The 16806-nt window shown below is 39.8% G+C and overlaps 1 protein-coding gene across 5 annotated transcripts in view; it reads right to left on the bottom strand.

The window, feature by feature from the left end:
• KAT6B (lysine acetyltransferase 6B) overlaps window positions 1-16806 on the bottom strand; it is a 97052-nt gene that overhangs the window by 40481 nt on the left and 39765 nt on the right. For 3 of the 5 annotated variants that reach the window (XM_087963872.1, XM_026674191.2, XM_087963873.1), the window contains exons 8-12: window positions 7734-8656; window positions 6756-6877; window positions 5473-5588; window positions 4618-4759; window positions 704-865 (exon numbers count right to left, since the gene is read on the bottom strand). In XM_087963872.1, coding sequence (XP_087819998.1) covers window positions 704-865; window positions 4618-4759; window positions 5473-5588; window positions 6756-6877; window positions 7734-8656 — 1465 coding nt within the window. The remainder of the gene's footprint in view (window positions 1-703; window positions 866-4617; window positions 4760-5472; window positions 5589-6755; window positions 6878-7733; window positions 8657-16806) is intronic. The other 2 variants (XM_087963874.1, XM_087963875.1) reach the window with 2 other exon arrangements.

The following is a 16806-nucleotide window of genomic DNA, read 5'->3' as shown; positions in this document are numbered from 1 at the left end:
GTGTGACAAATTATATGTCATGTGCAACTCAGTAAAGTAAGGAAGAATTAAATGGCCGAAGGCAGCACCTCTGTTGAGATATTAAGATTTAAGAGCTGAGCAGCAGCAGTAATAGCTGCCAGATGCTGTAAGTCTGATGCAATGTTAAGCTGATGAAATGAAGGTGATTCAGCATAACAGGGGTATTTCCCTTTAAGAGTGGGGATGGGTTCTACCCCTTTAAGAGGTGTTTTAAAAAGGCAGCCATTAGAGGGCGTGGTTCTCTCTCCTTGTGTCCAGTATTCATTGCAGAGTTCTCCGTGTGTAAAGTTAAGAAGTTTGCTTACTTATAAGATATTTGCCTACCACGTATATGTCTGTATATAACTGTTGTATATAAACCACTGTTAATGTCTAAGTCTCTGTGTGCTGTGTTTTGCTCCTGGCTTGTCTCACAATAGCAGTCATGCTGCGAACACTCTGACACAACTATTATTACACTGTCAGGTTCTGCTGCAAACATGGGTGAGTTAAAAGGATCTGTGCATCATATGTTTGACCTAAATCCAATGTCTTCAGAACACTTTTGTAAAAGGATAATGGCATCATTATTTTCAAACAGAAAAAAAACAATGTGTTCCTTCCCATTTGAAATGTGGTTTCCCAACAAAACATTCTGCATAAAAAGCAAGACGCTCTGATAACAGTAAGATCAAACTTTTACCTTAGAGAAGTATCCAACTAAGTGGCACCCTTTCTCATCATTCTTGGTAAGAACATAGAAAAGGAATGGCTCAACATCATAGTATAAGGTTTTGTGGTCAAGAAAGAGCTTTGCTAACAAGCAAAGGTTTTGGCAATAAATCTTGCTGATATTCCCATCAACCTAGGGGAAGAGAGAATTTTTCACATCAGTATCTTAACATAGCAGCAGCTCAATGCACAACAAGGAACTATCTTTGCCATTCTTCCAATGAAATGTACACAAGGTAATCCAAATTTTGCTCTACTTTTTATTTTCCCTAATTAGACATCAACTCTGAGGGCACATTATTTAAGCTATGTTAAGCTTTGATAAGCTTAACAGCCTTGAGGGGGCTATGTGAAAAAGTAGGATGTAACGTTACTCTCACCTTCTGTACTGTCACATCTGCAAATAAGAATCTAATTTGGCATGTTTCAGATAGAATTCAAGATGCTAAGATTACACCAAGAAAGGTTTCCACGTTCAGTACAATGACAGTTCCATACTCATTCAGCGCAGGTTGAATTTGTTTTAGGTTTTTTTTTTCTTTGGGGGGGTGGGAGCTTCAAAAAGGTTTTGATTCTTAGCAACTGTCTGGATATATCCCTGCAGTTTCCTTGGCAAGATTTTGGAAGTGATTTGTCATTGTCTGATTCCTAGGGCTGAGAGAGAAAGGGTGACAGGTCCAGGGTGAAGTTGCTGGGAACTCATAGTCTTCCAGTTTTTAGCCTGATGCCTTAATTACTATACTATATTGAGTCTCTGATTGAAATTTACTTGATCCCAAACACATTCTTATCTCTCTTAAGAATTAGGAAGTTCTTCTGTCATTTTTATATGATTTCCCCCCCTCTCATATATTATTAGCTTATATTAATTATAATATATTAATATTAATATATATTAATTAACCTGTATACTGCACAGGTCAAAAAGAGGGCTGTGAAAATATTTACAGACCCCTCGCATCCCAGACATAAAGTGTTTCAACTCCTACCCTCAAAATGATGCTATAGAGCACTGCACACCAGAACAACTAGACACAAAAATAGTTTTTTCCTAAACGCCATCACTCTGCTAAACAAATAATTCCCTGCTTGTATCTATGATTTCTACTGATTGTTTCCTAGTATGATTTGATTACTTATTTGTACCCTATGACTATATTAAGTATTGTACCTTAAGATTCCTGACGAATTTATCTTTTTTTTGTGTGTGTGTACACTGAGAGCACATGCACCAAGATCCTTGTGTGTCTAATCACACTTGGGCAGTAAATCATTCATTCATTCATTCATTCATTCATTCATTCATATTTTGGTCACTCAGTAAGCCATAAAGATTTACATATATTCCAGGCAAGAATACAAAAAAGTGTTTCTATAAAATATATCGAAGTATTATTAGTATGACAATGGGGGGTGGGAATACATAAATAGAAGCAGAAGCTAAAATACATGTAGGTATTATGAACCAAAAAACCCATACCTGGTCAACTAACTTGATAAAATAAGGTAGCTATAAAACGCCTTAAGTACTCAAGAACCAAAAATTATTTTAAGACACTGCTTTTTTAATATATTACTACAATTTTAAAACTGAAGCATTAGAATACTGTTATAAATATACTATCAGGTACCTTCACAATATTTTTCCCATCTCAATTAATTCTTCTTCTTTTATTATCTATCTAAACAAATATTATATATGATAAGGTAAAGGTTCCCCTTGCACATACGTGCTAATCGTTCTCCATTCTAGGGGACAGTGCTCATCTCCATGACAAATCCGAAGAGCCAGCGCTGTCCGAAGACGTCTCCGTGGTCCTGTGGCCAGCATGACTAAATGCCCAAGGCGCACGGAACGCTGTTCCCTTCCCACCAAAGGGGTCCCTATTTTTCTACTTGCATTTTTTACATGCTTTCGAACTGCTAGGTTGGCAGAAGCTGGGACACGTAATGGGAGCTCACTCCGTCATGCGGCGCTAGGGATTTGAACCACCAAACTGCTGGCCTTTCTGATCGACAAGCTCAGCATCTTAGCCACTGAGCCACCACGTCCCTTTTATTATATATGTTACAGTTAACTATATGGATAACTGTATTCTGCCTATCTGGTCTAAAAAAGACACAAAGCTGCTATCAATTAAAGTCAATACAAAGTCACAACTCCAAATACATAAATTAATGCGGAAAATACCAAACTGTAGCACCTAAAACCTTCCAGGCTAGAAATAAGGAAACAATATATTTCTAAGGAATCACACAGCTCTTTTGATTCATTTCACTTGCCCCTTGCTCTAACCTCAAGAGGCATTTATAAATCATCAGCTCAAAACTCTGAATATACAAAATACGTAGCAGTATTCTGAGGTGGAGATGAGTTACTAGGAGCAGATTGGAGAAGCATTTGTCTGAAATGGTAGAGGGTTTCCTGCCTAAGCAAGGGGCTGGACTAGATGTCCCCCAACATCCCTTCCAACTCTGTTATTCTATTCTATTCTATTCTATTCTATTCTATTCTATTCTATTCTATTCTATTCTATTCTATTCTATTCTATTCTATTCCATTCCATTCCATTCCATTCCATTCCATTCTACTGTGTTTCTCACTGCACAACGTAAGTTAAGTTACAATCATTCATAGAACAGCAATATTTTTTTCTAACGCAGAGACTTGGGATAAACTTGCTATTATAAAACACAAGTGATTTTGCGGAGGTCTATATGCATATTAATTATACTTTTCAAATGCCAGCTTTCTAGCTTAATTACCTCAGGAAAGAAGAAGATAAGATAAAGCTTTATCTTCACTTTTTTGAAATTTAATTTTCCATTTTCCGTTAGTTAAACTGTCAAAGCAACATACATGACTTTCAGATCTGAGTAACTGTCTAAGAAATTATAGAAAATACTTATGCTTTGAATACTGTTTAGCAAACACATTAGGATATAAACAAGCTGAATTTGTGTTTAAATTTATTAAGATAAATTTTATATGAACCTTCTCCTTCAGGATTGAAAACCATTAAATGTGAAGCAGATAAATTTTGTTGCAATAAAATCAAGATATAATTCATTAACAACATATCTATTGCTGTTTTAAATATTACTTTTGATCTGATACGTCTTAACTAATAAATTCTAGGGGACATATCATTTTTGTTTTTATTTTATACATACTGTTTTTAGATTTTTTTTACCCAGGTAAACAATTCTATTAACACAGCCATAGAGGAGTTAATCTTATATGTTGTGGTTTATTCTCCGTTGTTAGTACATTATTGAATTTATTTGCTTCACTTTGTTTTTGTCCTTTTCCTTTTTTGCTGTTCACTGATTAAAGAAGGATTATAGATTGATTGCATAAGGGCTTTAAAATCTACTTGAAATAAATCAAGGTTGGCCATTCTACCGGGAGCTACTATATAGGAGGCCAGTCACCAGCTCACTTTTTCTCCCCATTGATTTATTTCATTGAAAAATGACCCCATCAATTGTACAAAGGCTGCCAATGAATGTGTAGGCTGATCCCAGTCTAAACAATGACCTTTACATTCATTATCAATCCACTTCTCAGGAGAGGGTAGGTTATTTATAAATGAACAATTAACTCTTCACCATTCATATTAATGAACCGATCTGGAGGCCAAGAAAGGAACTAGGAAACCATAGCAGCAGCAAATGTCTTTTTGCTGGAAACAGTGAATGTGAGGTATCAGAAGACTTGGAAAGGTTAAGAATTATATGTTGCTGTACAATAAATCTATTACTGGTAGGAGAAATCATTAGACTCTAATAATCAGAGGAAAACACAGCTCAAAAATACTGCATTGGTATCTATAATTTTCAGCCACACACACTACTTACTGAGGACAATGGAATATCACCTACCTCAAACACGGAGAGATCCTTCCTCCTGTAGATCTCATTGGCTGGAGGATGAAACCAGCCACATTTCTTTCCATGCCTTAGCAAGATATTTTTACTTTTCATGTATTTAAGACAGAATTCACACAAGAAAAGCTTTGATAGTCTGTTGAGGTTTAAAATCAGAGTATCAGTATGAAATGCTTTGAACAAATTATATTCACCTTTGTTTCTTCCAGAGGCAGAAAAGAAAAGATTAAAACAGATATTCTGCCATGTCTGGAATAAAACGAGCTGCTTACCCTGATAATAATCAAATACCCATTTAATCATATACAGCACAAAGGAATGCTACAACTGCACAACCCCCGAAAAAATATTCCATTAGTGCGGTTCCTACATTAGTGCGGTGTATACATTGTCAGCCTGTGACTATCACTAAGTGTTGTATCTTATGATTCTTGATGAATGCATTTTATTTTTTCTTTATGTACACTGGGAGCACATGCACCAAAGACAAATTCCTTGTGACTCCAATCACACTTGGACAATGAAGAATTCTCTTCTATTCTATTCCGATAGTAGCAGAATTCATAATTTGATACCTATTGTTTTAGGAAGGCAGAATCAAGCTCACGTTTATTAAATTTTTTCAATGACATTAAATGAGCTAGAAATGAATGTTGTACATGGTTTTAGGAGCATAGTTTTAGAGTACAGAGTTCAACTTTCGCTTAGTCTTTGAATCTGAGATGTCTTGTAAATGGTAGCAGCTATATTTGAGATGGTACTGAATACGGCACTGTATGGATTACATTTCCTTTCCATTCTCTGAAAATGTATATATGGCACAACAATGTACAGGGATGGCTCTCTTACCTTGAATATTCATGTGGATAAGGTGAGGAGTACCAAGTCTGAATCTCATATTTTCCAAATTCTATCACAGACGGGTAACGTCCATTTACTTCTCCATCGTTTTTACAACCTATCTTCTATTAATGACAAAAAAAATATGTAGCAGTGTACAATGGCTATTCCTTTTCTCCTACTATATTTCACTTTCCCCCCCAATGATTGTTTGCTACTAGAGATTAGGAGATACCTGGCTGCAGGTAGTGAACTCAAAAATGGCAGTGGTCTCTCCAACAGAAACATGCAATCTCCTTGGATTGAGAGCAAATGTTTAGTCCAGCCAAATAGCTTAAGTACAGCTATGTAGCATGGCTACTTATACAGGTGGTCCTCTTCCTACAACCACAACGGAGAGTCCCAAATTTATGTGGCTAAGCAAGACAGTTGTTAAGTGAGCTGTGTCCCATTTGTGACCTTTCTCGTCACAATTGTTAAAAACAGGTTACCCCAGTTGTGTGCGGTGAAATCATGAGGGTGTGAAGAGAATTTGGCTTTCCCCGTTGACTTTCCCTGTTGGAAGCCAGCTGGGGGGATCATAAAGGGAAATGATGACATGACCCTGGAACAGCCATGAGTTATGACTCTCGTCATAAATACGAGCCGGTTGCCGAGTGCCTGAAATTTAATCATGTGGCCATGAGGGAAGCTACAATGGTCATAAGTGGGAGAAACACTTTTTTCAGAGCCATTGTAACTTTGAACGGTCACTGAATTAATGGTTATAAGTCGAGGATCACCTGCAAATAATGTTATTCCTTTTAAAAGTATCTAAGCTTCTTCTAATTTTCTTACTCAAGCTCAGGTTTGGAAAAAGGAAACTGAACTGAAAAATTAAGAAAATGCGTAGGATAGGAGTTCGTGATTAGAAACAATCAGGAAAATTTTAAGACGAGTGAACAAAAGTTGTTCTAGACAAAGCAACTGCTGGAAAAGAAAAGGAAAAAAAAAAACCACTTAAAAATTGGGCATCGAGCATATCACCCGAAACTCATCGTCAACAAAATTCCGGTCAATGTTATATTACATAATTATATATCTTTCAACTTTACATTTCTGAAATCAGAATGCTGAAGGCCAACATTACCCTCTTCTAAGACATTTAAAAAATTATGTAGAATTACCTGGTTGTTTTAACAGATGAAATACACACCCAATGTTAAATTTCAAGGAGAGTCAAACATTTAAATTAAATTAAATACAATTACTACTCTGTTTACTCATGTCTGAACACCTGCCCTCCTGCTTACCTCCATTGCTAGCTCCCGGGCCTGCTTAAACATGTTCAGATCTTCTTCTGTAACAAAGTTCTTGCTTCCCACCACAAACAGATCTGAATTTTCTTGTTTGATGCTTATTTTGATTTCTGTACCTGTTGTTTAAAATCAGCAGAGAATTTCTTCACCAACACGAGGGCAAAAATTTGCCTTAAACTAACAAAACGGAACTCCTTTATCTCTTCCTAGACAGTTACTGCTTTCAAACCATTGAATTTTCCACTGAGATAATACATCTTGTCAATTTTGAGTACCTTGACAATTTGAATAATCTGGGCAAATATTTAAAAGATGCTGCCAAGGTCTTTTTCAATGTCTGTTAAAATGCTTCTTGTTACACTTTTCACACTTCTACTCTAATTCTATATAATAAAAAATATGCATCACATTGTTGCATTAACCTAATCTTAAAAGAACATCAAAAGTAGATTAGAAATAGAGGAATAGATGGGGGTTCCCCCCTCCCATAAAGATATGTTTATAAATAAAAAAAAACCAGAAGGAATAAATTTCACAATCGTACAGATTCAGCGTTGTATAGCAGGGTAGCATTTTTCATGGGGGAAAAAAAAAAAGCAATGGAGGAGAAGGAAGATGAAATGCCAAAAAGGAGGGCGGGAATCCTAACGATTATGCCAAGGCAGGACCATAAGCACAGAAAGGGCATTGAACGCAATGAAGCGGCTATACCGCTACGCAACCAGAAAAAGCGGCAGCCAGAGCAGGAAGCAATGGGAATGGGAAAGCCACAGCAGACACAGGACTGACAAAACGAGATGAGGTAACGTTAGTTGGGAAAGCGCTATTGGCAAGGTTAGTCGGCGTTAGTGACAAGATCGATGCTCGCTGCTTCGATGTCAGAGTGAAGTAAGAACAACCTTGGTGACAAAATAAGAACTTGGATCTGGAAGGGATGCAGGTTTTAATTGGGCACTTGGACCTGTTGCTTACCATCGTCCTGATCAGGCTTAATTCTTCCGTCTGCCAAGCTCCCCTTCCCTGGTGAGGGGATCCCCATCTGAGGGCTCACTTTATACTTTAATCTGCCTAGAACCACGGGCTTTTTAAGGACAGTTGTCCGCTCCAAGCCAGCAACTGCTTTGAAAGCATGTCCTCCAGACACAGCCCAACCAGTGGCGGTGGGAGGAGAAACCGGCCCACCGCTAATCTCTTCCTTTCCGCAGAAAGCAGGATTAGGCGCGGGCGCGGGAGAGCGCACTGCTTTGCGATGCCAACGCTTGGGAGGGGCATAACAGGGCTGCCCCTTTGGGCGCGACTGTCCCTGAGCAGCGTAAATGTGAGAAAGTCCATCGAAAAGCTGGCTGTGGTTAGGTAGGCCGCTAAAGGAGAGCACGCTTGGCCGGCCAGAGGAACTCTGGGGAGAACCAGAAGAGATGGAAGTGCCGGGCTTTTGTGACCTGGGGCTCTGACCAGAGGTGGGGGCCGGGGGCGGAAGTGAAGAAGGTTTTAGCTTTTGTGTGGTACCTGTAGCCAATACATGAGAAGTACAGGAGGGTTTCTGAGAGGCCATTTTCCTTGGACGATAATGCTTTGAAAAGTCAATTATTTCACCTCGTGATCTGCGACCATCGGGTGACGGTGTGAAAAACTTAGTGAGGCCATCAATGAGCCCCTGGGTTTTCTTGTTAACGTTAAGTGTAGCGGCAGGTATGTAGGTGGAGGTGATGGTGGTGATTTTGGTGGCGGTGGCACCAGGCCAGGTGAGGTCTGTAACAGCCAATCTGCTGCTTGAATCCTTCACAGATGCAGCATGACCAGATGAAGGTGTGGTACAGACTTTAGTCTTTTGACCCCTACCAGGTGACCCCCTTCCTGGGAATGCATTCTTGGATCCTTCTGCACTGGGAACAGACCTAGCAAAGAAAAGTGAAGGAAAAGGAGAACGGTCAGAGCAGAGAAGCAACAGGCCATACCTGGGTGTCCAGAAAATCAACTGTTCTGACCCAGCCTTCGCAGCAATGAGAAACCGCTGACTCACAAGTAAAACAAAACCCTTTTTTCTTAATAAAGATGAATAGTCTTTATTCACGTTGGATAGACAAAACCCAAAAAAATTAATAAGAGCCTTTTCCCCTTCTAAAACAGGGCTCTGTTCACATGAGAACTCGAGAAAAAAACGTCCTTGTCAACTCATAAAACATTTCTATGCTGTTTTAGTAGTTGCCATTAAAAGGGGGGAAGGGGTGAAAGGAAATCTGGAAGAGCAGTGCAGCAGTTTGAAATCGAAAGTACATTCCAACTCTTATCTTTAAAGGATTGTAACTAAAATACCAGAGCTTTTGCCTGCAGATATAATTAATTGGAGAACGTGATTGATGACACCCAGCCTGTGAACGTGCTCAATTGGAGAATCTGATTTATGACACACCCAGGGAGGAGGGGGGAAACAGGGTCACAGGTGACTGTAAATTATGTATGCCGGAGTTGGTTTCATACAGGGCAGTGCCACTATGTTGCCTCTAATAAATCCTTTGAAGTTTTTTGAAGTTTGGCTGAAGAATCATAATTTAATTAGGGCAATTGCTGGAATCTTGATACCTTCATTGAGTAACCCAAGCAGAAACTATTCCTGTTCACATCAGCTGAGGCAAATGCACTCCCTGTTATTTCCTAGCAGGGAGACTCAAATATAGAGCAATTAGTCCCGATAAACCTGGTTCTGGCAAAGGAATCTGACTTGACTGATGTACACTGGAAAATTTATTTTATTTTTATTTATTTATTTGATTTGCCAATTGTTTACAAGATAATAAGTATAAGTGTATACATAGTTGTGAATACATGAAATGGGTACATATAAGAAAAATAAAAGAAGAATAAGAGAAACAATAGGACAGGGACGGTAGGCACGTTGGTGCGCTTATGCACGCCCCTACAGACCTCTTAGGAAAGGGGTGAGATCAATAGTAGACAGTCTAAGGTTAAAGTTTTTGGGGTTTGGGGAAGAAACTACAGAGTCGGGTAGAGTATTCCAGACATTGACCACTCTATTGTTGAAGTCGTATTTCCTGCAATCAAGTTTGGTGCGGTTAACTTTGAGTTTGTATCTATTGTGTGCTCTTGTGTTGTTATGGTTGAAGCTGAAGTATTCATTGACAGGTAGGACATTGCAATGTATGATTTTATATACCATGCTTAAATCAGACCGAAGACGGCGTAATTCAAGGTTTTCTAGTTCTAGAATTTCAAGTCTGGTGGCATAAGGTATTCTACAACGTAGAAGAGTGGAGAACTCTTCTTGTGAAATATTTCTGGACTTTCTCAATTGTGCTAATATCAGATACGTAATGTGGGTTCCAGACTGATGAACTGTATTCGATGAATGGTTGTCTGCGACAACAAGCCACTCTCAAAACCTTACTATTTATTTCCCAGCCAGGAAGAGGCTGGCTAGTGTCTACGACTTCTTTTTCCTGAGAGCCGGCTTATTGCCTTCCTTTGCTCTCCTCTCCTCTCTACCCATATGCACATCTTGGATGGGCCCCATCTGTTCCTCCCCCTCATTCAGCACAGGTCCTGAAGACAGCTGTCTGAGGGTGGACCAGAAGGCCCCGGCTCTACCTCTGCTTCCTCATCAGAGCCTTCCAAAGGCTCCAAAGCCGGTCCAGGCTCCCCCTTCTCATGCTCATCTGGCTCTGCTGCTAGCTCTGCCGGCAGACGACAGGCTACAACATCAAACTGCTTTTCTCACAACAACAAAAAACAGGCCTAGGCTATAAGCTCACTCCTTTTGGGTGTTCAAAGCAGACCCACTTAAGGGGACCAGCTTGCACTGCCAGAGCACAGGTAGTCTTCAACCTGTGACCATTCGAGGTTACAACAGCACTGTCAAAAGCGACACATGTGGCCGTTTCTCATACTTAATGACCGTCGCAGCCTCTTCATGGTCACATGATCAAAATTTGGATGCTTGGCGGTTGGCGTGTATTTATGACGGTTGCCGTCTCCCGGGGTCATGCGATTCCCCTTTTGCGACTTTCTGACAAGCAAAGTCAACAAGGAAAGCAGTGATGGGGGCTGCTGCCAGTTTGCACCGGTTCTAGAAAACCGGTAGCTCCAGTGAGCAGTTGGCCCCACCCACCCGCCCCTGCCCTTTCCTGTTCTATCACCTTGTTTTTTTAGCTCCGCTGATTTGCACGGCATAGCGGATTGCCACACCTCAGCTGTTTTACTCACCAGCGATGACATAGAAGGTAAGTTTTTAAGCTTAAAATGGCTGGTTATTGAATGCTGCACCCGCACATAAACCGTGCATGCGTGCGCGAACCACACACTCATAGAATCGGTTGTTAAACCGATTGCAGTCCACCACTGGAGGAAAGCTGGATTCCCTTAAGATGGTGTTACTAACTTAACAACTGCAGTGATTCGCTTAGAAAATGTAGAAGAAAGGTAATAAAATGGGGCAAAACTCACTTAAGAACTGCCTTGCTTACCAACAGAAAGTTTGGGCTCAATTGTTGTTGTAAGGCAAGGACTACTTGTACAATAATGTTTTTATTGTTCTACAGGTGCCACCTGCATGTAGACTTAAATCATGCACTTCAGTGTTTCTCAACCTTGGCAACTTTAAGATGGGTGGACTTCAACTCCCAGAATTCCCCAGCCAGCTTTGCTTCATTTATATACTCTGTTTCAATAAATGTCCTGGTAAAACCTTATTTTAAGATAGTTCCTGTTCTATTTCAGTACCAGAACCTGCCTAGTATTGTAGACAAAGCCCAATTTTATTTTTAAAACTGCTTGATTTTTATTTATTCTGATGATGATGATAATATTATGCAATAAACCTCAGTGTTGGAAGGAAATATTGTGAGACACCTCAGAGCTTTTGCATGAAATAGAAAATGCAAAGATTGTGAAGCTTTCTGTATGTTAAGGGTGCTATAGATCCACAAAGAGGTATAATGCACTTTTACCAAGTGTAAATGGAGAGTCACTTGCAAAAACACAAGATCCATTCCCTTCCTATATTTTCTACTGTTTCTTAAAATCAGGTAAGTGCTTTCCCAGAATTGGCATTAATCGTAGTTAGGTAAAGGTAAAGGTTCCCCTCGCACATACGTGCTAGTTGTTTCCAGATGCAGGGGGCGGTGCTCATCTCCATTAAAATGCCAAAGAACCAGCACTGTCCAAAGACGTCTCCATGGTCATGTGGCCGGCATGACTAAATGCCGAAGGCGCATGGAACGCTGTTACCTTCCCACCAAAGGTGGTCCCTATTTTTCCACTTGCATTTTTATGTGCTTTCGAACTGCTGGGTTGGCAGAAGCTGGGACAAGTAACGGGAGCTCACTCCATTACACGGCGCTAGGGATTCGAACCACCAACCTTTCTGATCGACAAGCTCAGCGTCTTAGCCACTGAGCCACTGCATCCCATATTATTAACATTAATCATATTAATATGAATTGTATTAATATTAATCATAGTTAAATTATATTAAATTCAGACTACATTTTAACACCAATTAAACCCCACTGCCGCCACCCCGAAATGTTTTAGAAACAGTCCCAGAGTTGCACTCGAGCCATTTCATAGCAAGGAACCAAATAAGAAACAATTTTAAAAATTGTTTAAAAGGTCCAAACACTTAACGTTTTGTAGAGTTTTATTTTCCCTGGGGGGGAAAAAACCTGCCTTGTCTACTATAGCCGTTTAAGAAAAAAGCTGAGCCCATTGATTTTCAACCAGTCCCATGACACCTTAGATAGCCAGAAGTCAGTTCTTCTTAACAGAGTGACAGTATGTTCTCTAACAAATTCTGCACAGGTGTCGAACCTACGTGACAAGAAGTCACTGAGCAGTTCCAGTAAACCATATTGTTCCTTGAAGAAGGTCACAGTGTATATTGCCAGATTCTGAATTAAAAGAACTTTGCAGGAATGGAACAGCATCCCTGAGGCTACCATGCTGATTTGATAACCATGGTAGCAATTTACGGACCTCATACAATATAAAGTTAATACACTTTACCCAGCATAATATACAATTAGGACAGTTTAACCCTACTAATAACATACACTGACTGTATGTGAGGCTGCATCTGGCAAATTAAAATGCCTGCCTCAGGAGCATAGTTACAATTACAATACACATCCAGAGGGTCACAACAGATAAGCTTCAAGCTGATTTATTCTAAGGCAACAACTATAAAAACAAAATTCAGACAATACAGAGGAAGGCAATATCACAAATGTAGCATGCTCTTGTATAATACATATATAGATGATTACTTACAAAAATACCACTTTTATATCAGCCATAAAATGCCACTTAAAGTAAATTAGTTTCTAAAGAAGAATGTTGTTCTATATACCATTAAGACCAAAATGCAAACACAGTAATTTATTTTTCTTTAACAGCAAAAAAAAAAAAAGTGTGCAAGCATAGCAAAAAGTTACAGAGGCGTAAATAAAATTAACAACAAAGGAAAACAGACACTGGGGAAGGAAGGAGTGAGAAGTACTGAAATTTAGTGAGGAAGTTTGCTTAAGGAAGCACTAAAAGGTTAAAGAAACCACTTTTTAAAAGTAAATGTCAAACCCATCTCAGTGGTAGTATTAGTGATTAAAAGGATTTTACGAGAATGAACGAGAAAGCGAATATCCACAGACAGGAAGAATTACCCAAGTGAAAATCAACAGAAAATGGTGTAATTACCTCAAATCAATTTAATCCCTTCATACATCTCACTGAATATTAAATATTCTACTGTGTTTCCCTGAAAATAAGATCCTGTCTTATATATTTTTTGCCACCAAAAAAGGCACCAGGTCTTATTTTCGAGGGATGTCATCCACTGACTAACCTCACTTGTGTGCGTTGCCCCTGGCCTCCTTTTTGCTATCAGAGGCCTTCAGGAACTTCTTGTTCTGCGACTGGCAAGGCTTTCCTGAAGGCCTCTGCAGCCAATAGGATCGATCCAGAGCTTTATTATCAGCTATAGAGGCCTTCAGGAAAGCCTTACCAGTCTTGCTGGCTGCAGAAGAAATGGGCCAGCAAGGCAGTGATGGGATGTGCGAGGCCTGGCTACAACTGTCCAAAGGTTAGTAGTAGTAGGACAGCTCCACCCTCTCATCTCCAACCTAGCTTAATTTTTACCCATGCACTCTGGAGTGGGTTAATTAGGGCTTATTTTGGGCACAGGTGTAAAAATCAAGCTAGGACTTACTTTCAGGGTAGTTCGCATTTTCGGGGAAACAGCGTATAGGAGGCATCTCCCCCCACCCACCCACCCACACTTAATAGAAGAACTATAGGTAACATTAACAGTCTTAACATGAATGGAAAGGTCAATCTAAGGTACCCATTTGGTTTAAAGAAGGTGGCATCGTCTCATTAGGTCCATCATTGGGTGTTCATTCTCATGTACTGCTAAGTTTATTAGCTACCGGCAATCGGCAATGTGATTGCTCTTCTAATCTTTCCACGTAGCTGTTTGAATATTTCAAATCCTGGTATTAGCTATGAAGCTACAGTTGTGATCGATTTATCTCTTTTTTAGATTTTTTTTTAAAATTCTGACTTTATTATTTTTCTAAATAACTCAAGGGGGTGAACATACCTAATACTCCTCACTCTTCTTTTCCCAACAACAATATCAACTCTGTTAGGTTGGTTGGGCGAGAGAGAGGGACTGGCTCAAAGTCACTCCAGGCTTTCATGTTTAAGGTGGAGCTAATGCTCACCATCTCCTGGTGATTGGCCCAAAGTCACCCAGCCAGCTTTCATACCCAAGGCAAGACTAGAACTTACCATCTCCTGGTTTCTAGTCTGGTGCCTTCACTACTACACAAACTCGCTAATAACTAATAGATGCTACGCCATGTATTTTCACATTATTGTTCAAGCCACAAAGGTAAATTAAGCAGTAGCATTTCTGTACTATTCCCTCAATAATGTGGGTCAATTTAATTTATCTACATATTTTATACATCATAGTTTTTTTATGATTTGTTTTCTTATTAATAAAAAAGAGAAAGAAAAGCAAATCACAAAAAATAATGATGGAGGCAGATATATTATCACAAAAAAGCGGGGGGAAATCACATGAAGAATGTTTTAAAGAACGAAGTACAAAAAATACGACAAAGATAAAACATAGTATGACATGTCATTGTCACAATAAATAGCTACAATTCAAAAATAGCATTTTGTGGGAGATATAATAAGGATTGTACTTCTATAAAATGTATGTTTCTACAATGTCCTATACCAGCGTTGGTGAACCTTTTTGGCACCAAATGCTGAAATGGGAGCATGTGTGTGTGTGCTGTAAACCAAAAGAGCAGCTGCCCGGTATACATGCATGCGCCGGGTGGCTGCTCTTCCGGTTTCTGGTGCGCGCAAGCCCATCAGCTCTTCGCACACGCATGCGTGCCAGAAACCAGAAGACCAGGTGGCCAGTGCACATGCATATCCCAGAAATCAGAAGGTCATCTTCAGTGCGCACGCATGCACACTGCGTGGCAGATCTTTTGGTTTCTGGCGATCCCACATGCATGAAGACCAGCTGGCCGGTGCGCCAATGGGCGATGGCTCACATGCCTGGAGAGATGGCTCTGTGTGCCACTTCTGGCATGCGTGGCATAAGGTTTGCCATCACAGTCCTGAGGCTAAATGTTAGGGGAAAACAGTACATGGATTTTGACAACCGGACAATGTGAATGGATTCTCCATGTCTATGCCCTTTCTATGGCTGAAAAATAGAGGCTGAAGCAGAGAACAGTTAAATACATTTGACAATCAGACTGGGCTTGTCATTTACAAGCAAATTGTCTACAGGCATAAACTTTGCATAGGGAAGTGTATTGAAACCTGGAACATTTAAACAGGATGACAGTAGTTTTTTTTTAAAAGATAGTTGTATTAACGTATGAGAAAAAATGTACTGTACATACAGTATTTGAATAAAATTTGCATTATAGCTTTTTTTTTTTAACATAGAGAAGGCTTACACTCTCAAGGTATTTCTGCCTGATCTGCTAAATCTTGTCTCTTTTAACACTATAATGAGAACTAATTTGCTGGTGACTGACGATATTGAAAATCACTGAGCGTTCATAAGATGCGTTGGCTAAACAATCTCTATTTTTAAAACATATATATATTTAATCCAGAGGTGGGATGTTACCGGTTCAGCCCGGTTCTATAGAACCGGTAGCTCTGAAGAGCAGCAGACACTGAACCAGTTCGGAGTCTGCTGCTCTGTTTGGCCTATTCGCCCACCCGGGGTTCTTGGGTGTCCTTTATTTCCTGTTTTTTCAGCCTCAGTTGCTTTGCATGGCACAGCTGAAGTTGAAAAAGCAGGAAAAAAGAAGAGTTTGAAACATTTGCCTGATTTTGGGCAAAAGTTGCTCTTTTTTTAATAAAAAATTCAATATTTACATAAATATTTATAATATTTACATACAATCCACGCCCAGCCAGTCACATGACCATCAAGCCACACCCACAAATTCGGCCACACCCAGAGAACCAGTTGTTAAGAAATTTGAATCCCACCCCTGATGAACATGGCATCACTATCGCAAACCAACTAAAGCCATCTAAAGCATCCTAAGTAAACCGAAAGACTCAGCATCCCCAGAAGGAAAACAAACAAACAAACAAATAAACAAACAAGAGTCATCTACAAAATACCCTGCATGGATTGTACCAGCCACCATGCAGGACAAAACAGGCAGAAGACATAATGAAAGCTCCTTAACTTCACAACACAGAGACAGGCTTAACTATAGTTTCAACTGGGAAACTGTGAGCATCCCACACCGGGGTCACCAACCTTTTGGACCTCAGGGACCACCAAACTCATAATTTTAAATCCCGCGGACCACTAATATGAATTTTGACTGACGGTGGCTTACTGATGTTTTCCCAGGGTCTCTGCAGAAAGCAGCAGAGACCCTGGGAAAATCCCCCAAAAAGACTGCAGGAAAATTTCCTACCAAACATTATTTGAGACCGCAGGATACTGTCTCCAGCTCTGTTCTCAGGGGGA

The sequence above is a fragment of the Notechis scutatus genome, chromosome 4 (assembly GCF_049901735.1).
Source record: "Notechis scutatus isolate UNSWTSFEM ecotype Mainland chromosome 4, rNotScu1.2, whole genome shotgun sequence".
In the NCBI taxonomy this organism is placed as follows: Eukaryota; Metazoa; Chordata; class Lepidosauria; order Squamata; family Elapidae; genus Notechis; species Notechis scutatus.
This window is presented reverse-complemented; position numbering and strand designations above follow the sequence as displayed.